At 37.8% G+C, this 21,553-nt stretch overlaps 2 protein-coding genes across 2 annotated transcripts in view; one reads left to right on the top strand and one right to left on the bottom strand.

Annotated features, from left to right (window-relative positions):
* Positions 1–11,664, top strand: part of Vps13a (vacuolar protein sorting 13 homolog A) — a 175,261-nt gene extending 163,597 nt beyond the window's left edge. Inside the window, exons 70-73 of the mRNA XM_051146210.1 lie at positions 7,512–7,597; positions 9,431–9,554; positions 9,767–9,841; positions 11,250–11,664. Of these exons, the coding sequence (XP_051002167.1) occupies positions 7,512–7,597; positions 9,431–9,554; positions 9,767–9,841; positions 11,250–11,300 (336 nt within the window). The 3' untranslated portion in view covers positions 11,301–11,664. The remainder of the gene's footprint in view (positions 1–7,511; positions 7,598–9,430; positions 9,555–9,766; positions 9,842–11,249) is intronic.
* Positions 11,665–17,199: 5,535 nt separating this feature from the next.
* Gna14 (G protein subunit alpha 14) overlaps positions 17,200–21,553 on the bottom strand; it is a 172,116-nt gene continuing 167,762 nt past the window's right edge. Inside the window, exons 6-7 of the mRNA XM_051146209.1 lie at positions 19,856–20,009; positions 17,200–18,634 (exon numbers count right to left, since the gene is read on the bottom strand). Of these exons, the coding sequence (XP_051002166.1) occupies positions 18,444–18,634; positions 19,856–20,009 (345 nt within the window). The 3' untranslated portion in view covers positions 17,200–18,443. The remainder of the gene's footprint in view (positions 18,635–19,855; positions 20,010–21,553) is intronic.

Raw genomic sequence — 21,553 nt, 5'->3', positions numbered from 1 at the left:
GGGTGCATACAGCCCATAATTCCATGGAATGGAAACATTGAGAGCTGAGTTGTCCCAAGATGATAATCCAGCCTATGCCATTTCATGTGTTTTTAATTTCACCCATATTATTTTTTAATTCTTCACAGAGTTCTGATAGTTACTACTGTGTAAGTTGTAGGAGAGGGGCTGTTCTTGTTTGTTGTATGTCTTGTCTTTCAGAAATTACAGGAGCTTAATTAGCTTCAAACCCTGCCTTAACAGCCATTGGAGGAAAACTACCTTCAGCGCCATGGCCTTTGCTTTTACTTCAGAAGTACAGTTAATCTGGAAGAAAGGGCTTAAAAATAGCAGTCAGACCACCAGAGTAGTACTGGACACTCTTCTTCTGGCTTCATCTAAAGTTTCGAGTAAGTGGACAAGAAGTAGGAGACAAGGCTTACTCAGTGCCACTCTTAACTGTCCGTCTCCAGAAAGAGAAGTCTGAATGGAAGGAGAAAAGTGAAGACTTATTCTTTTATGTATAAGCAAACTAGAACTTATAGTGCCTCAGAGGAAGCAGAGCTGAGGGCAAGGGCACTACTCTATAGACTCTCCACACCAAGTGATTGTGGAAATCCCACTACGTTTGTTTCTGATAGGTGGGCCACCACCTAGAACTGTCTGGTATTATGTAAAAAGTACTTTCTAAACAAGACTTTGAAGTTAATTTGTGTCTTCTGCAGTGATGGCTCTGTGTTAGGGAAGGTTCCTTATTTTTTATTTTTTTGGTTCATTATAATTGATACTTTATTAACATTAATTACCCTTTTAAACCTAGGAAATAGAGTAAGACTATTTGACTTCTAAGTCTTTTTAAAATTTTGTTACCACTATAGCTGTTACACTTATAAATATAATAAGAATGGGTAAATATATTACAATAAAATTCAGTGCATATTAACATTTTTATAAGCCCTTTAATGTTAAGCTCAAATAAGGTTCAATTTGAACTTTACCCTCCTTTTTTTAAATCAAGGAGGTACTAGTTTAGAAACTATTCAGCCCTAATTAAGCTAATTGTGCAAAATTTCAGGCTTACAACCATGATCCACTGTTTTATTTGGTAGAACTCTGCTCTTTGTTTCCCAATTTCTGTGAACAGACAGGTTCTCACATTAGGAAAGCCCACTGAGAACAGAGAGACCACCACACTGGTTGTCAGAGAACTGACTAGTATTATGAAAGGTATTTTTTGTTTGCTAAGTGAAATAATTTTCATACAAAATTGTGGGCCTCTTATTCATCTAAAAAATTGTCATGTTAAAAGAAATACCTTTTTTGTTTGTTTCTCAGTTGAGTCTGTAAGAGTCCAATGATACTGATATCTTAGTCACTTATGATAATTTTAGGTAGTAGATAACCATCTACCACCACACAGGACTCTTTGCAAAGCACTATAGAGAAATATACACTTAGATGTGTTTGTAGTATCCAACTCTGAGATAGTAACAATCATCAGATCTCTAGGGTAGTTGCAGTGTTAGAATACAAGGATGAAAGGATAGATATAGCTTGTGAAATTAAATTTTCTGGGATAGGTTGCCAGGATACTCTGAATTTTAAAATTGCACAAACAAAATAAGATGTTACACATATATAATTGGAATTTTCTGGAGTTGTGGTTCGTGTGAAACTATAAACAATACACAGTTTTAAAACTGTATATTCATTTGTCTTCATTAAATCTCTAATACTTGTATCTTAGGGTTTTGTTTTTTTTGGGATGTATGGGGGTCATATTGTTTAAGACAGTAATCACAGTCTCGCTCTTCCCTCATGGCTTAGTTATTAAAGTGGTAGGGCTTAAGCACATGGCATGGTAGAGGCCACCTCTGTAGCATAATGCTCTTCACAGCCTCATCCTGTTCACTAACGTGCAAGGCTCAACAGACTAGAGGTACAACACACCCATCTAAGGAGAGAATGACCCCACATACTTCATGGACTTTGAAGCTGTTTAGGAGACCTCTTAGCATTTGTAGGATATATAAATCTGTATCTCAGCAAATTGCCAAAAATGAGATTTCACAGCTTCTGCTATAATATTCTGTAAAATACATATAGTTGCCCCTCAGTATTTACAGAGGATTGGTTCCAGAATCCTCAGAGATACCTAACCACTGGATACACATGCAGTGGCATAGTATTTGCATAGAATATAAGTATGTTCTCCTGTATATTTTAAATCATCTGCAGGTTGCTTATAATTCAAAATTCCATGTAAGTACAATGTAAATAGTAGATTCCTCAGGGACCTCAATGAACATTTTCATGTCATTGATTTACAGTTAAATTTTTAAAAAAAATACTTAGATTCCCAAGGATGATTGGGTCCTGAAACCACAAATAGAGAGGGTCAGCTGTAGTTCTGTACTAACTCACAGATATTAAAAATTATCACTTGGATATAGCAAGACCTTGTCTGTCAGGACTTGGGTTCCTGAGCCAAATAAACCTTAATTTAGCTTTAACCTTTCATTTTGCTAATTTCCATCTCTTGTTATGCCTACATGGCCTCTGTTCCACACTGCAAAGTAGATCATTTTAGTGTCACTTATCTTGGTATTGCTGTTAGGATTAAAACAAGTAAGGTGGTGGGTGTGGTGATTATCAGTGTGCCTAATAAGAACTGTTGTATTTTTATTATTCCAGATGAATACCAATTTTTGCTATCTCTTGACCACCATTAATAAACTATGTATTCCTCATTTGTCTCCTATTTGCCAGGATAAAAGCATCATTAAATCTCATCTTTTTTCTTTCCTTTCAAGGTTAGTAGAATAGTTATAATACCATGATAATTTCTACATACTAATTGCTTAAAATAAAAACAAACTCATTTGGACTGTTTCTAATTGTATAGTATTGTAAAAGAAATGCTATTGTTATTTCAAGTACATATAGGAGGAATAAGTAAATACTCCTTGAAATGCTTTAATGAAACTTTTGTAACTACACTTCATTATTTTTCATCTACACACTGTGCTTCTGGAATGTATTGGGTGGGCTGGTAGTCCACAAGGAGTGGTGCATTTAGCTATTTCATGAGCATAATTCTTTGCTTTTTCTGGGCTACCAGTTCATGTATCTTGAGATTTAACTTCTTCACTTGATTTTATATAAAAGACTTATACTCAGCATTCCTACCTAAGTTGTCACCATAGCCTATGCTTCGGCTCACAGGATAGCTCATAGCATAGGAGGAAGACATGAGTATGAGGGATAAAATATTTCCCCTTCAAACGTAGTAACAAAGAAAATTGGACATTTTAACTGACTTGCCTTTCTGTTCATTGTATAAGAAAGCTCTGAACTTTGAGGTCCTTGTTCATACCATAGTTCATTACAAAGGCTGGCTGATACTTTCTTATTTAATCGTGGACTTAAGTTTCAAGTTAAAGTGACTTAGTAAAACTTTAAATGTTTAATAATTGTAATACTCTAGTTTTCTCTAAAGATAAAATTCTTTCAGCACAATTTTCAGTTGCCTATCTCTTTCTCCCTGTTCTTTTCTCTCCCACATTTCCCTCTCTTTCCTTGGACAGTCTTGCTATAAAGAACTTGTGAGGAAACTGAGGCTAGCCTGCGTCATCCTGTTAGGTCCTGGTATTACAGATGTGTACCACTTGGCTCACTTTAATTTTACTTCCACATGTTACTATCTTATTTTTATTGCTGCTGTTGTGCTATCACACAAATAGTAGAGACTCTTATATTAACATTAAGCTTCACAGCACAGGAACTGTGCAGTTATTAATCTATTCTTAACCCTCTAAGCTAACTTGCTTTTCTCTCATTGTACATACCAGAAATACTTGCACTTTGTCACTTTCCCTGCTGTGCTCTTTCTCGCCTCCCCTGGCTGCCAGTAAGTTCAGCCCTATTCTCTCCCCTGCTCAGTGATTTATTGGTGTATGAGGGGACAATTGGAGATCAGTGTTTTCATAACATTGAGATATATGATTCTCAGAATAGGAATGGCAACCAGATATGATGTGGGTGAGGATAAAAAAAAAAAAATCAGCATTTGGATTACACAGTAACCTATGCCTACATTTAGGTTCCTTGAGACAGGGTCTCTCTAGTAGCTCTTGCTATCCTGGAACTCAGTACTGTGTAGACCAGGCTGGACTCAAACTCACAGATCTGATTGCCTCTGCCTCCCATGTTCCCAAGTTTGGAATTTAGAGGCATGTGCCCCCACTCTTGGCTCACATGTTGCTGTATTTAAAAAACAAAACACAAGCCTCGTACAATTATGAAACACTGTTCTACAAAAATCATGTACTTTGTTCATATTTTAATCAGGTTTAGATTTATCCATTTGTTTTTAGTAAAGTAGCATAGGAACTTGTCTTTTTCCAAATTCAGAACTTTTTACCAATAGCCATGTAAATTGTTTACCTATAGAATCTGACATACATAGTGAGTGCAATTTTAGTTGCATTTCTCTTTTTAAAAGTCCTCTAATGATATGTAATTGATAATAAGGCAGAATTGCTTTTTAATTTAGCACTACACTACATATGTCCTAAGGTACTAGTGGTGGTTAAGCCCTTGATACTTCAGCCAAACACTGTTGACGCCTATAACCTTTATTGTCCTCGTTTTTTATTTTAATCTGAAATTGTTGTAGTGGAAAATTTCAAAACTAGCATCTTTTTAGAATAAAAAGATGTAGGATTGTGACCTTTGGTCTAAAATATTACCTACCTTTAGTTGCTTCAGCCTGCCTCAGTAACTGTCTTCCCCCAGGATTATCAAAGACATTCTTACAGTAGACTAGGGAAAGTGTGACTGAAATGTAAGAAGGGCCAGGCAAAGTGGGAAAAGTGCACTCAAAGTGCAGAAAGCCAGTGTTCTGAGCCATTTTTGCAGTTAATCCCAAGCTAGTCATTTGGCTGTAATCTTACTACATAATCATGGAGGGGGAAACACCTGCTTCTCAGTTTCTTCATGTATAAAGGAAAGATTGTGTTGGATGAACAATAACATTTGTGTCAAAGTCTGTGGGGTTTTTGGTTGTGTTTAGAAAAGCATAAATCTTCATATAGAATATATTTACAGAGTCAAATAATGAGCCAGGAAAGCATGACCAAATGTGTATTTCTAGACTATAACATCTTACAACATCTCTCCTAAGCTTCTGTCACAGTAGTTTCAGAGTTTTAGATTCTGCTTATGTTGCTCTTACTCAGTTTCACATGTTGATAGGGGAGACACCTGTAGAGTTATGCTGCACAGTGACTATCTTTGTGTATGAAAACATAGCAACTGTAATAGTAGAGGCACAGTTTATTGTGTTTCAGAACATATGACCAGAATGCCCATTTGCTTTTCCAGTGTTGCATATAAAATTGAGGATGAATTACAGAGAATATTGTACCAATTACATTTGTAAAAGATTTGAAACTTACTTATACCAGACTCTATTGTGACTATTGAAATTGGTTTAACTTAACCAGGCACAGCATAGAATGATTTGGTCTTAAGTGAAAAACTATGAAAGGTTCAACTGCAGTACCCTGTTTTGATACTGACATAGAAGCTGGGAACTGGGAGTTGAACGTTGGCTTTTATGTGGTTTGATGGTTATTAGTAAGCTGTGTAGGCTTTTGACATTTATAATAGTGGTGTAAAGGAAATCAGTATTTGCATTCCTGGTTTCAGAATTTGGCCATGAACACAAAAACATCAACTAAACTTATTTATTTCAAATAAAAGCAAATTGGAGACTGTAAAATTAAAAGAGAACCACTGCTGCTGCTGTCAATACTTCCCCCAAGCCCAGAGAAAGAGGACAGGGGAAGAATGAGTAAAGGGAGGGCAGTCGGTGCATGGAGGACCACAAAATGAATAACATTCATCCAAGGATAAAGCAGGGGTTTTCATTTTCGAAAGTTTTCATCAGTAAAGTATAATCTACTGCTTGGTAGTACACACCTGCATTTGCAAAACCAAGACGGGAGAATTGGGATTTTGAGGTCAGGCTTTGAGGCTTGGTCTCAGGGTTTTGTAGCTTTATCACATAGGTTGTACATAGTATTTATAAATCAACAATAAATTATCTTTTTTCCTCCTTTTTTTTTTTTTTTTTTTTGGTTTTTTGAGGCAAGGTTTCTCTGTAGCCTTGGCTGTCCTGGACTCACTTTGTAGACCAGGCTGGCCTTGAACTTACAGTGATCTGTCTGCCTCTGCCTGAGTGCTAGGATTAAAGGTGTGCGCCACCACCACCTAGGTTATTTATCTTTTCTTTACCACTATGAAAGGGATTTTTTTTCTTTCATTGGGAAATAGTTACTATGTTTTTCAAATACATTGCTATCTGAAAATAATTTTTACCCCTTCTCTGTAAAATTTGATGCTTTCTTTTAGTTTATATTTGTTTATCTATTTCACCTATATTTTCAAATATACTTAGTAGTTTACAGATTATGTAACAATCCTTACCAATTTCTTCTCAGTCTGTGGCTATGCCTCTTTTTTCACTTTGTGTTTAACTGTTCTATAAATTAGAGAATAAATATTCTTTCATATTTTATATCCCATAGCTAAAAACCTGCATGCCAGGTACTTGTAGATCTCACCCTGCTGCTTGGCATCTTGTTTCCTATTGCTGTCAGTTAACATGAAGATTCTTCCCTTAGTCTTTTGTACCAAGATGTTTAGGAAGTTACACCTTTTTTTTCTAAACCAAATAATCTTTTTTTAAAATGTAGCTTCATGGAGCTCAATATTCTAACCTATTAATTTAAAACCTCTTGGAATTCATAGTGGCTCCTAACATGCCTAAATTCTTACACATTTTTTTTTTTTTTTTTTAGTATTTTTAGTTACAAACACATTGCTTGCCTTTAAAACAGTCTGGCCTACTTTGTATATTAAAGAGCCAAGGTACTTGAATCCTAAACAAATGATGTTGAAACAAATAATAACTATATGTATGGTTATACTTGTATTTTCTGGAGCAAAGGAGTGTTGGCAGACAATATTATAGTGTTTTAACAGTGGTGAATGTGAACTTATACATTGTTAGTAGGCTTTGAGTTTATCCCGAAACTCTGCTTCATTTTTTTTTTTTTTTAACCATTTCTGAGACTGGCATAGAAAATCATGTTTGGAAAAGCAGATAGGCACCTGTCTCTTCCTAGTAATTCCTTTGTTTAATTATTTATAGTTAAATGTTTTCATACAAATGTAATAGGATTCAAAGATAATGTATCTATGATACTGTAATACCTGTTAGATTGAGTTTGAACCTATTAACTAACGTCTTCTAAAAGCCGCACTTAAGATTTCCATTGCTGTATTTGTGTAACCTCAAATAAATTAGTGTGATAAAACTTTACAAAGGAAGCAAACAATAATTTATGTATATTTAATTACATTTTGTGGTGTATACTTTCTATATTATGTTAAATAATTGCCTCTATTAAGAAATGTTTTTATCATAAAATGGAATATATCAGTTGTCTTATTCTTTTTTATAGGTCATAGAAAATGGAAGATTTGCAAAATACAAGTATTTTACCCATGTCATGATCAATAAAACAGATATGTTCATGATAACAAGACGGTAACTTCTTCTGTTTCTGTAATATAATTGATATGGTTGACAGGTTCTCATGTTCATCACTTCCATCTAGCCACACTTATTGCTATACACTCTGGTCATGTTCATGGTCAGCTTTGTGTATGCATGTAGATGAATATAATCATACATACACAATTATTAGTTAGTTTAATACTTACTTCAGCCACTTCACTGGGTTCAGAAATTGTACAGAACTGACCTGTCAAGTAGAAATTACCCTCTGAATACCACTCAAGTTATTCTAGAAGTCAGCAGTCCTCCTAATGGTATGTATCACTTCATACGAACACATAGATTTACCCTCATAACTGGGTGAACACTTTTATGAAATACTCCCAGCTATGACATCTTCAGATAGCTGAGATGGAAGACTAAAGCAAGAGCCTGATTGGCTTAGGTCTCAGCCGCGGCTGCTTCTTAAATCAGCCTCTGAAAGTGTGTGCTATCAACTTAAAATTGATGCCTCAACTATAAAGAGTAACTTTGGGAGAATGTCCTTTGAAGGAAGGATTAAGTAGAATCATAGATGAAATGCAGTTTTCTAATTTCTTCCCCCAAAGTGGAACAAAAATGATTAAAATATAAAGCCAAAGATGGTATATTGTTTTGTCTCTGATTTTGACAGTGACCAAGCTTGATTGTTCCCTGGAAAACCCTAAGGATTTTTAGTATGTGGATTCTGTTCAATGTGATTAGGAAAGCCTCTTTCTAATGCAGGCTAGAAATTGTATTATGCTAACCTATTATGTCATTCTTGAATATTTTCTGGAATTGGTTCTGTAAATGCTTACCGTTCCTTGGGAAGGAGCCTAGTTACATGACTTCAGTGTTTCTAGTATAGGCCATGCTATCCACATCCCACTAAGCGCTGCTTGAGCTACATCCACAGATGAGACATTTTTTGTTCTCAGTCTATTCCAAGTATTTTTACCATTTGAGTAAGCTTTAACTCATGTCTTATTTTAGAAATGTCTTTATTTAGAGAAGGGGGATGGGGGAGAGGAGAGAGAGAGGAGAGTCTTGATGTGGTCTCTAGAAGCCGGGCATGATGGTGCATGCCTGTAATCCCAGCACTTGGGAGGCTAAGACAAGTGAATCTCTGAGTTTGAGGCCAGAGAAACTAAAAAATAAAGAAGAGGGAGAGGGAGGAGAAGAAGAGGAGGAGGAGGAGGAAGAAAGAAAGAAAGAAAAGAAAGAAAGAAAGAAAGAAAGAAAAGATGTCTTTATTTCTATGCATTGAGGAGTATTGTCATTTTTCATCTTTCTGTTAACTGGTTTCTAATTTCAGTCCATTATAGTCTGAAAACAGATACTTTTATGGATTCCCTTGTTTTACATTTATTGGATTTTGTTTTGTTTTGTTTGTGGTACTGGAAAACAAACCCAGGGCCACACTTTTTAGGCAGGCAGCTTACCATTAAGCATACCTCAATCCCTAAATTCATTGTTTTTTTGGTTTTGTTTTTGTTTTTTTGTGGAGTTATAGAAATGGTTAAGGATGACACTTGCTGCCCTTGCAGAAGATCCAGGTTTGGCTTCTAGCACCTACATCAGGTGGTACAAAGTCACCTGTAACTTCAGTTCCAGGTGAATCCCATGGCTTCTTTAGGACTCTGCACACACATGTACATACATATACTCTGGCCCACACACATACAAATTATTTGAAAAATAAGGTTTTTAAGACATACAGTTTATCTAGGTGAGTAGTCCCTGTGTGCTTATAAAAAGTAAAAATAAAAAAAACATAAATCTTGTATTATTGACTTAGATTCCTTATTTCTCAAAGTGAATCCTTTCTTCCCCTACCCCTAGTGGTGTGTTGTTTGTAACAAAGGGAACATTTGGACAACTTACATGTGAGTGGCAGTACAGTTTTGATGAATTTACCAAAGAGCCAGTCATTGTCCATGGGAGAAGATTACGCATTGAAGCAAAGGTATGTAGAATAGACATTTTCTGTATTTATATTTATATTTTCTAAAATAGTGCATTGAAGTTGTCTCTTTGATCTGTCTTTTATGAATGCTGCTTTGTCTTGAGATTGTTTTCCTTTGCATTGTAAGCATCTGTAAGGGGGGAAAGGCAAAACCCTGTTGTATTTCTATAACTGGGTTTTCTTTTTAATGAAGTTATGAATTCTGTTTCTAGGAACGGGTGAAATCTGTATTCCATGCCAAAGAATTTGGAAAAATAATTAACTTCAAGACTCCAGAAGATGCTAGGGTAAATATAATTAATCTTTTATTTAAGCCACATAGAAGCGTCCCACTGTATAATCCAGGATATTGTAGAGCCCACAGTTCTGCTTTACCCTCCAGGGAGATGAAGTTACAGCTTCAGTACATTCTTCTTTTAAGTGCTCACTATAATACTCCAGTTTGAAATGTAAGCAAACACCAAGACTCATTCTGCAGAGAAAGGATAATTTTATGTTGCTAATTTTCTTACTACACAGTTACAGTGATAAGCAGAACAAGTAAAAAACCAGTAATTATGCCAAGTCAGTTAAGCCAGCCTATAGTCAAAAAAGCTAGGTTTCAGTATTTCCTCTCTTGCTTGATAGAACAACCTTGAGGGAAGTAAGTTAACCTCTGTTTCCTTAAAAATGGGAATGGTCTGAACTGAAAAGGACTATATGATACTTTGAGGAGTATGACAATTACAGGAAAATGAAGCCTATGAATGATGTCACGTTAGTCACAGTGAAGACACTGTTCTTTTTTTATGTATTATTTATTTATTGATTTTTCTTTTTTTAATATTTTATTAATTTATTCATATTACATCTCAATTGTTAGCCCATACCTTGTATCCTCCCATTCCTCCCTCCCTCCCGTTTTCTCTTTACTCCCCTCCCCTATGTCTGTGACTGAGGGGGACCTCTTCCCCCTGTATATGCTCATAGGGTATTAAGTCTCTTCTTGGTAACCTGCTATCCTTCCTCTGAGTGCCACCAGGCCTCCCCATCCAGGGGACGTGGTCAAATATGGGGCACCAAAGTTCGTGTGAAAGTCAGACCCCGCTCTACACTCAATGGTGGAGAATGTCCTGTCCATTGGCTAGATCTGGGTAGCGGTTCGAAGTTTACTGCCCGTATTGGAAGACAGTGTTCTTGACACAGCATTGTACTATTTGGGGTAACTCATTTTAAGAGTACTAGACCTTTCACTTAGCACTGCCCAGAATCAGAAATATTGGCCTCCTGGCTTCTTATTACATTCTCCATCCAATATGATTATCTTCCATTCACTTATTTATCTTTTGTGAGGACAATTCCAAGGATCTTAGAGAAGTATTACTCCTGTCAACTCAGGCCTGTGTCCATGTTCTCTTCTACAGTATGTAGGTTAAGTCTGTGCCCCAGGAGGTATCCTGTCCAATCTCAAAAGAGATTGTTTGTCACAATTACAGTATTCATTTTAATATAATCCAGATAAGTTGTTTTTAAAAGTAAGGAAAATACCAAAATATTTGTTTCTAAAAAGAACTTCATGATTCTCAAGAAATTACCAAAATTTTCTTGTCACTACTTAGGCAGCACTTAATGATGGATTTTAGATTTCCATTCATTTTGTTTTGTTTCATCACAAGTTCATTGAAATGTGTAAATGTTTTTATTTCTCCCCAACAGTGGATCCTTACAAAGCTGGAAGAAGCAAGAGAACCATCCCCAAGCCTATAAAGAGGGAACCCTGCGTGGTGGCAGAAATCCATCATTACTGGTCCTGTGTTGTACCTCTCACTCCTGTGGAGCACAGGAGTCATTTCAGGATCCTGTGGTTTTAGATGCTTAAAACAACAGAATCAGCCCGGTAGACAGCTGTGTGATTAAAGTGCTAGAAAGTCCATTCAGTTTCCTAATCTGAACCACATCTGGTCATGATCCTTAATACTTTATAAAAAGAAGTGTGTACTCCAGGATATTCTCAGTAGTGGTAGAGATTGTTCACAGTCTTAATCAAACAAAACGTAGTTTCCCCAGTTAACATTTTTAAACTTCTCTCACACTTGCTTTATCTCCTGACGTGGTGGAGAAGGATCAGTTTAAGAAAACTTTGGTAATTTCTTGAGAATCATGAAGTTATTTTTAGAAATAAATATTTTGGTATTTTATACTAAAATGCATACTATAATTGTGAAAAACAATCTTTTTTGAGATTGGAAATAATACCCCCTGGGTCACAGACTTAAGAAAGGCTTTACAAATGAGTATTATACCCCAAAAGGTAAAACTCCCTTCAGAGTCTTAGAGCCTTAGAAATACCTCCTCAGCAGAGCTCCAGGGACTTTCCCAGTTTGCATTCTTAATAGACAGCTATTTTCAAACTAAAAATTTAACGCCTTAACAATAGTTGCCTTCTGTTGACTGGTAACAGGAATTTAACAATACAAAAAAGAAAAGCTTTTCCCAGCATCTTAGCTATAATGAGTTATGCTCTAGAATGAGGAGCTCCTCTCCTGAGTTAAAACCCAGGATCCTACCCTATGGCTTTGGGCTAAGAGATTCAGGTTTGCTTACTCTGTAGATATTCTGGTGAGAAACACACAGGCTCATTGCTAAAAAAAATTCTGAGCTCTGTCATAAGAGAAAAATAAGGCTACAGATTTTTCCCCTTTTGGTTTTTGTCCAGTATCTTTGCTCTTTACTCTTACTGAACTATTTAAAGTGAAAGAGAATGAATGTCCAATTATGAGCTATAAAGAGAATATCTTAATCAGTTACTGAATAACACAGTATTTAATGTATATTGTATGTGTTACCAACTTGGTATAAACTGGTGTTGAAATTGAAGACTCTGTTTGGTCACTGGGTGTTTAATCTGCAGGCTTGCCAAGCCATTGCTTTGCTGTAAAAGTTGGAATGAACAGCATGCCAGACTCTATCTGCCACTGTTGCTGCCCACATGCCCCTGTTGTTACCGTCTGATGGCAGAGAACACATTGCTGTTGATAGCGTTCCCCAGAATGCTTTGTCTGCTAAACATAAACTGAATCAAAAGATGACACATCTCAAATTGTTGTAGTTGTGTATCTACCTTTCTTCAAGGTACAAGTTTGATCTGTTGCTAAGCCCCTCCAAGTTTGCAGATTAAACCTGTGAAGAGAAGATTGGTATTCTCTTCTCATCTGGAATGTTGCTTTCCTTGCATACCAGGTACTGCCAATAGTTAAATACCTCATTGATTACTTATATCATGAATTCAGAAAAATTAGACTTGTAACTCCCCAGGTATGCCATGGGAAAGAGAAAAGGTAATGGTTAACATAGGAATTCTGTATCTTCTGGTGACCAGCATGATGGGTTTTATTACTAGTGCACATAACACAGCTCATGTGCCTAACCTCCTCATTCCTGTATCAATAAAAACCAAGAAATAGCTCCTGTTCTGTATGAACCCATCACTCTCTCCAGCTGTGGAGTTAAAAGACACAGATTGTTTTAAGGGATACTTGTCTAAACAACAATAAAAACTAGGAATACTAACCACTAAGTGAGGTATTAGCATAACGTTTTATAATTTACAGTTGCATGTTTGATTCAATAATCTTTTTCAGAATCCAGGATATTTTGAGAAAAGTCATCCAGTAGCTTTGCTTTCAGTGTGTATGGGGGTGGGTGGCTAGTGGTGTGTGTGTGTGTGTGTTCCCTGCCATCAGGGGGTTTCCATGATTTCTATCATAATGGTCTCCCTTTTTTCCTGATAATATGTAGTAACAGTAGTATCCCAGGGAGTGCCACTCTGCCAGTATCTAATCTCTTAAAAGTGTCCCACAGACATTCCTACCTGGTTTTAAAAAACACTCAACACTGAATTTCCTGTAGTTTGTGATCAGCATGCGCCAATTGCTCCCTTGCACTAAAATGATAGAGACAAAAGTACAAAAGGCATGTACCTATATATTTATAGAATAGGTATCTGAAAATGTCAGATCTGCCTGTACTTCAGGTCTTTTCTTTTTGTTTTCTTTGTCTCTGATGCAACTGAAATCCTCAGGGGCAGTGTTTTTCAAATTATAGGTCTCAGCCAATGGGTTGTGAAATCAGTTTAATAGCTAAAGACAACCATATTTCAAAAATGGAATAGAAAAAAAAAATACAGGAACAAGAGAACACATAAGAGCAGATGCTCTTTTCATTAATAACTTAAAATGGGATATACCACTTTGTAGTCTTAGATTTTAAAAAATTAATAAAAAGCCTGAAAGACTAGGAAGGCGCATGGGCCATCTAGTAACTATTGGAACCAGGCCATGATCAGGACTTTCCTTCCTGGGCATAAGATGGTTTGGATTGGTAAGGAAGAGCAGACTCAGGGTCCATCTTTAGGGTGAGAAGGCAGGAGAGCTGGTGTTCTAGTATATGAAATGTTTTACTTACTTTCCTTTCCTCATAGGAGTTCAGTGGGACCAGAAAAGGCATAGAAAATTAACCCTACAGATAACACCTAAAAAGACCACCAGCTATGGAAGAGGCCACTGGGCATCTTACATTTGCCTTCTGTCTGGCTCGTCATGTAAGTGGCAAAGACCCTGAAAGATGATGAGTAGCTACCTGTGTAGGAGATGTTATTGTAGAACCAGAACAGTCTCTTGCTGAGGGTGTCATATAAATTTCAGTACCTTTTAACTAAAGATACTCTGTGTCCTCATTTCCATAAGATCTCAATAGAAAAGGAAGAAGACTTGTATTTGTATACCACATTCAGTAGACACTCATCAGTCTGGTCAGTACTCCATAGAGTCACATATCACTCCTCCATCTAAAACCTCTGCCTGATCATGTGACTGTGTCTTTTGAAGTTTATACGTCATTGGTAATACTAACCAACTAAGTTTACATTAGTTGGCTAAGTTGTGTTTCTTATAAGTGGTATATGTAGCATGGAAATATGAGCATTATATCCACTTGCATGACTTCCCCACTTACCTAGAAGGTGGTGCCTTGCTAAATTAGAAGGGGCTGCAACTTACTCAGAAACCTCACTGTTTCTTAATTTGAAACCCTTTCTACTTTATTGCCTCTTTTGTAAAATAAATTATCTCATGACATTTTGACTTTAGCATTGTGGGTTCTTGAGTGTCTGTTTGTTTGTTGTTTAAGCATTATAGCATTCTTTAAAAGAGAAAAATTCGAGGTACCCAAAGCCTGACACAAAAGAAATGTGTAACTTCAGATTTTACAGGTCAGTATGAATATTTTTTAAAAACTGAGTTCTTTATACAAATATAAGTTTGAGTTGTAGTTTAACGCCTACTGTCTGTATCATATTGCCTTGATTTGGAATTTCTGTCACTGAACATATTTCTGTGACATCAGTGCTTCCTTCTAGTTATATCTTTGTAACAATGGTGTCAAATAAAAAACGAGGCTGTTAAATATCTGAGGATTGGAAATACTCTCTAAAGCAGAGAGGGAATGATGAAAGCTTCGGTGTTTGTACAGCGTCCTCGTACCACTGCTGCAATCGACTGTCCAAGTCACCAGTATAGGGGCATAAAAACACTTCAAAAACCAATATACTGTAGCTTATAATGGAATATTCTACCTATCAGTGATAATACACCCATACCCACCAATAATTATAGATTGTTTTGGGGACATGTATAATTTTTTAGTGGTCATCTCTCTATACAAGTACATTATACTTAATGAATTGCCAGGGAAGGTGTACTTTAAAAATACCATCTTTTTCCTACTTTTTTAATTGTACAGTTGGATTTTTTATGAAAGGAACTAGTGTCTTAACTATTTTCATATTGACTGAATACCCTGCACTTCTTTGGGGTGCTTATTATTTGGTGAAAACATAGCCATTGGTTATTACGGGATTTTTTTGAGTATCTATTTCTGCATTGCTTCCTTATTTCCTTCACTTTTCTATTCCTAGTATCTCTTGTATGTAAACATGACTTAATTACCTATTACACACTGGCTGCCTTAATTGTGTGTGTGTGTGTTTTTATATATATAAATTGTCTATTAACACAGGCATTTCTAGTGTGGTTCTTATTCCTAAAACTAATCTTCGTCTTTTTCTTTCATAAAACTGGTTGGATATGCTAACGCTTGAAACAGTACTTACTCCTTGGAGGAGGGTAGATTTGGGTTGCATGCTAAGACGACTGCCCAGTTTAACAACATGTGAGTCCAATAAAGCTTTAGTTTAGTTGTTATTGAATAGAGCCAGGAGCTTTTCACTTCCTCCTGCCTGTCTGAAAATCTACCCTCTCTGGGGCCTAAGTCGCTCCACGAAATCAATGTCCTGACTTTCAGCTGAAGAGGACAGCTTTCTAGCCACGCAGGCTTACCATTGACTGAAAGCTTGAGGGAATCGTTGTTAAACTCAGCCACCAACTTCAGATGGCTAATTTTTTTCAGTAGTTGGTGAATATACTTTAAAAGAAAGGCTAAGGGAGAATTTCTACAAACAGAATTAATATTGACAGAAATTAACTTTGATATGGTGAGTTTAGCTTTGCTATAACTAAAGAAGATATTTGTTACTAATTTTTGATTTATTCCATAACTCTCTTGCTCTGAAAAGGCATTTTCTTTTATGTTAGCCAAAGGTTAAGTTGTCAGTTGCTTAGTGCCAGAAAGTACTTGAAAAAGAGTTCCACATTGTTTAACATCCTTAATTGAGATTATATTGGCATGCTTCTTTTAGATTAATTGGCTAAGGAGACTCAGCTAATCACCTTAGCCATGGTGTGTGATAGGGATGGGGTCGCAAAGTGAATGTTGTTGTCTAAGATTTCGAATAACTTGGAGAACTACATGTTTGTCTTCACCTTGACGACTAATTATTTCAAATAAAATTTAGTATCCATTTGCCCAGTTTTTCATGCTTGAACAAAGATTGGCTTTTAAAATGTAATGCTACTTCGGTAGAATGGTTTCCCACTTGCAATTTTTGGAACAAATTGGCAATCTGGAGGTCCAGAAACCAGGTGAAAGGGAGTTCGGCCATTAGGTTCTGCAACAGATGTAGCCAATCTGAGAATGGGCTAGACAGACCAAACTAAGTAAACCCCCCTGACTGAAAGCACTGAAGCTGAAAACATGCATAGTATACTGACGCTGTGACATCCATTCCAGCGCTGTGCGTGCTACGGAGAAGCCATTGCTTCCCATCATGATGGTATGGCTGCTGGGAGCTGCAGCTTGCAACTGCCCATCATCTCAAGAGAGTTAGCCTGAGAAAGGGTTCTAATTCAAAGTACAGCTTTTACTGCGAATATGTGTCTTTTTTACTGTTGTAAAAGGTAAACCATTTTAAGTGGGAGACCCTTTGAAGCTTGGTGAAAGGTAGATACGTCCTAAGTCCCTCAGAACACACATACCTCTGAGTAAGCAGTGCACACAAAGCCATCCAACGCCTTGCGTACGAAGCATTCTACTTCCTGGGGATCTGGGTCTGCACTGTTTTCTGAGCCAGCTATTAAGGAGCTCCAGCACACTCTTTCAAGAGGAGGAAACAGGAAAGCTGCTGAGTTGTTAAGGCAGTTGTTAAACAGAACCATCAGCCACGATCTCTAAGAAATACATCATCATCATGTGCTCATGGTAGAACGTGTATTCTTATTATCCAGAAAGGCACAGCATACACAGAGCTTTGGCAAGGTTTACATAACATTTGTTATACAAGTTATGCTTTAGCCATTCCGTAAGTTATAAGACCTGGCCATATATATTAGGATACATACATGCACTATCTAGAGGCCATTTATCGTAGCTCAGCATTGGCTTCACCACCAAATTGTGGCAAAATTAGATGTTTGGATAATATTAATTTGGCTTAGAAAGTTGGCATGAAAAGAACTACTTTTGAAAGAAATCTTTGACTGGGGGCAGGTAGCTCAGTTGGCAGAATGCTTGCCAAGCATGCACAAAGCCCTGGGCTCCACCCCCAAGCATCACATAAAGTGGTCGTGGTGACACATACATCCCAGCATTTACTAACCTATAAATATCAATGACACATCATACTATTTTAAACCTCTTATGCCAGGAATTAGCAAGAGGCTGAGAAGAACTTCCCTGCCTTAAATAGGTTGTGTATATGAAGACAAGAGAATCAGATGATCAAGGCCATTCTTTGCTGCAGAGTATGTTTGAAAACAATATGGAATACATGAGACCCTATCTCAAAAAAATTTTAAAAAGAAAAAAATCTTAGCTGAGCGTAGTGGCACCACCCACAGTTGCAACAAACACTTGGAAAGTCCAGGCAGGAGGATCAAGGCCATTCCCAGTTACATAGCAAAATTGAATTGGTAGCCTGGGCTACTTAAGACTTTGTTTAAAATGATAATAATAACAAGTAACCCAAAAAAAGGCATAGAAAGAAATCTTTGGTTGTTTGGTAGAATGTTAGATGAGTCATACTTAAGCATTAAGGGGACATAATGTTAGAAATGTTTCTTAATTATTTAAAGGTCATCAAGCTTATTAAGATGTTTTAGTTACCTAAATTAATCCTGGAGGTCTGAAGGCATGATCTGTGAATTAATAAGTCCCCTTGTTATGTCATTTTTAATAGCTTTTGAACACTTTAGTTTCAAAAATAATGGGAAATCACAGTGGCCTTTTAAAATTCTACAAAATACAAAACAGCCAAAAGGTAAGAAAAGAATTAGACAATCAAGAATTAGATACTTAGAGGGGTGGGTAAAGCAAGTATGTTTCAAGTTGCACTACCCGTCTCTGTTCCTGTGAGCTATAAAATGTCCTTGGATCCTGGTCCAGGTGGTCAGAAGCACTTGTAGATCAGGCAAGAAGAACTGCGATCACCCTCGGTCTGGGGGAAGTGGGCCACAGCATCTACACCAAGTTAAACTCCCGTAGGTTTAGCTGTAGGATAGTGTCTTTGACAGCAGCAAACACAAAGCGGATGTTCTCTGTGTCTGTAGCACAAGTGAAGTGAGAATAGATGACTTTCTCTTTGTCAGGATTCTGGTCTTGATACAGCTTCAGGATAAAGTCCCTGGCCGCTTTGACATCTTGCTTTGGTCCTGGTCATGAGAGGGATAAAGAAAGAGACACACCATCACATCCTCCTGTAAGCCATTTCAAATGTATATTTGTTCTTATTTGGGATCCTTCTTTATCAATCTTACTTTTCTTAGATATAAAGTGTACCTGGAGTAGTCATTAATATATAGTATATATATTAATATATATAATATAGTATTCTAAGAATATTTTCTAGTATGTGTGTGTGTGTACATGCATGTGACCAGAGAACAGTTTCATGTTATTCTCAGGAATGCCATGTACCTCCATTAACAGGGTCCTTCATTAGCCCACAGCTCCCCAACTAGGCTCAACTGGCTGGCCAGAAAGTCCCCCTTCTCCGACCTCCCCCATGCCCCCACCCCCATTCTGTGAGTCCGAGTCCAACTTTTTTAGATGGGTTCGGGTGTTTTTATTAACTGAGTCATTCCCTAGCCCACTATTTTGTCTTTTTAAAGTGTCTACTGGTATATCTAAAAATTGTACTGTAAAGTGGCTTGTCTAAAAATAGTGGCCTAGTGGCCTCATTTTGTTTTCTAACCACTTTTGAAGTGATACTAACTTTTATAGACAGGCAGCTGTGGACTGGAGGGCAGGGGCTGTGGTGCAAAACCTAGCATTGCTAGATTGGTTCTAAAGCTTAACAGTTCTAATCTATACTACCAGATTATTTAATCAGAGGAAGGGGATATGCTGAAACACTAACGGAAATATCAGTGAATGTCAGGAGCATACTGTTTTGAGACCTCTTTTGCCAGGAGGGATTAACAAGAGTGAGAACTGTCTTGTCTTGAGCTGTTGCATACATAAAGACTTCAACACCCACCCCGTGGCTAGGAAGAGGCTACCCTGTAACCCTACTGAGCAGCAAGGGTTCTGACTAAAGCTGTGAAAACTAGCTCTCCTCCAAAGAGTTGCCAGGGAAGCTGAGTGAATGCATATGCAGACAGGATTCCTCAGCAGAATGACCAGGCTGCCAGGGAAACAGAAACCTGTAGATAGGAAGGTCACAAGGGTTTTCCTAGGGGAGGTGCTTGAGCTGTGGGGCCTGACCAGCCAGGGAGAGTCAGCCAAATGAGTTGGCACTTGCATCCAGGCTCTTGGAGTGAGAGGTGAGCCAGCAGGGAGGCCCCAGAAAAGCCATGCTGAGGACTGGTGCTGAAGAGAGAAGAGGTCAACGAGATTGCTGTAACAGCAGTGTTCCCAACATGAAGACTTACCTGTGTACTCTGGGAAGTAGCTGATTAGATGAGAGTACATGATTTTCTCTTCCAAAAGATCCTTCTTGTTTAAGAACAAAATCACAGATGAGTTCAGAAACCAGGGGTAAGTGATGATGGTTTTAAACAAGGCTTTGCTCTCTTCCATACGGTTCTAGTGTGAAACAAGGAAGTTGGGCTAAGCCAAGAAGAAAAGCAAGACTTGGAAACATCATGCAAAGTGGCTGGGTGCATCCTCTCTCCCCTTAGGGTCACTGCTCTTAAGTTGGAAAGCACTTGGGACCACCGGACCTGCTTCCACCTGACCCCCCCCCCTCACCTGACTACTTGATTCTGAGCCTTCTCATTGGGGCACACTATGTCTTCTGCCCTAAACAAGGCTTTTCAGCAACTTGGAGCAGAAAGTTTAAGTCATTGGACACTGTGTTTTGTTTTCTGTAATGGTTTGGTTACCAAGTGGTGGGACATCAGCTTCAAGTAGGTGTGTGCTGCTGTACAATGCCTCGGGTGGGCTGGAAGGAAGGAAAGCTGCTCCAGGAAGATCAGGAGGAGCTCTCCTTGAGCCCTCAGGCAGAGAGGAACTAACACTGCAGGGCACTGTGGCCATGCTTTTACAAGTGGGATATTGTCCCAATTTGGCTGATGAGCACAGTATTCCAAAAATTTACCTTTCCCAAACCCATGGAGAAGTGAGTCCAGCAACAATCATGCTTCTAGGCAGTAATTTTAAACAACACGCTTCAAAGAAAATACTAAAAGCTCTCAAGTTCAAGAGGGCAGATAGCTGAGGAACCACTCGTATCTTGTGATAACTACTCTACACAGCACTTTCTCTAAAGTATTTCTAAAAGCGGGGAGACAGGAATTTTCACTTATAGAAGAAAGCAACCATAAAAGCATGCAAGCTCAACATATGCTGCACAGGGATGCACCTTGAATCTACTTCCCTACAGTCCCACACCTACTTGTTTTCCCACTCCGCAGACTGGGATCCAGAAAGTCTCTTCAGAAGGAACTCATCTACTTTTATAGATTCTCTAAAGCATGGTATTATCTTAACCAAGTCATATCTACAACTGGGAGGAATGGGCTGGGATAGCAAGCATTTGCCTTCTCGCCAGACACCTGTGTGGTTTTGAGGAGAATGTACTTAATTTTTAAGAACATTGGACTGACCTCTTGGTCCCTTGAGCACCCAGTCCTTTGACACTTCTGAGAAATATCATAAGTAAGTCCTAAGAATTATAATTTTTTATGTTAGTATAGTAACTTTTTTGGTTTGTTTTGTTTGTTTTGGTTTTTGAGACAGGGTTTCTCTGTAATAGCCCTGGCTGTCCTGGAACTCTCTTTGTAGACCAGGCTAGCTTTGAACTGAGAGATCCGCCTGCCTCCTGAGTGCTGGGATTAAAAGTATGTGAACCATGCCCAGCTTCTATGTACTCTTCTCTTTTTGAAATTCCATTTGAGAGAGTGAGGCAGCAGCCACTGTTAGTCAGATGGCACAAGTAAATGAGTTAGCTCTCCACCAGTTAGCTAATATAGTAGTACTCCTCAGAGAAGTCTTTACTCAAGAGATACAAGCTATAGTTTGTTCATGGGCCACCACCTGATCCTGGGCAGGACACTGATGGCTTACATTCATGCCCTTGTAACAAGAGCCAAGAAATCTTGTTTTAAGTTCAGAGGGAGAGCCCATTA

Source organism: Acomys russatus, chromosome 5 (genome assembly GCF_903995435.1).
Source record: "Acomys russatus chromosome 5, mAcoRus1.1, whole genome shotgun sequence".
Lineage (NCBI taxonomy): Eukaryota > Metazoa > Chordata > Mammalia > Rodentia > Muridae > Acomys > Acomys russatus.
The sequence above is the reverse complement of the archived record's forward strand: the minus strand, read 5'-3'. Positions and strand labels throughout refer to the sequence as shown.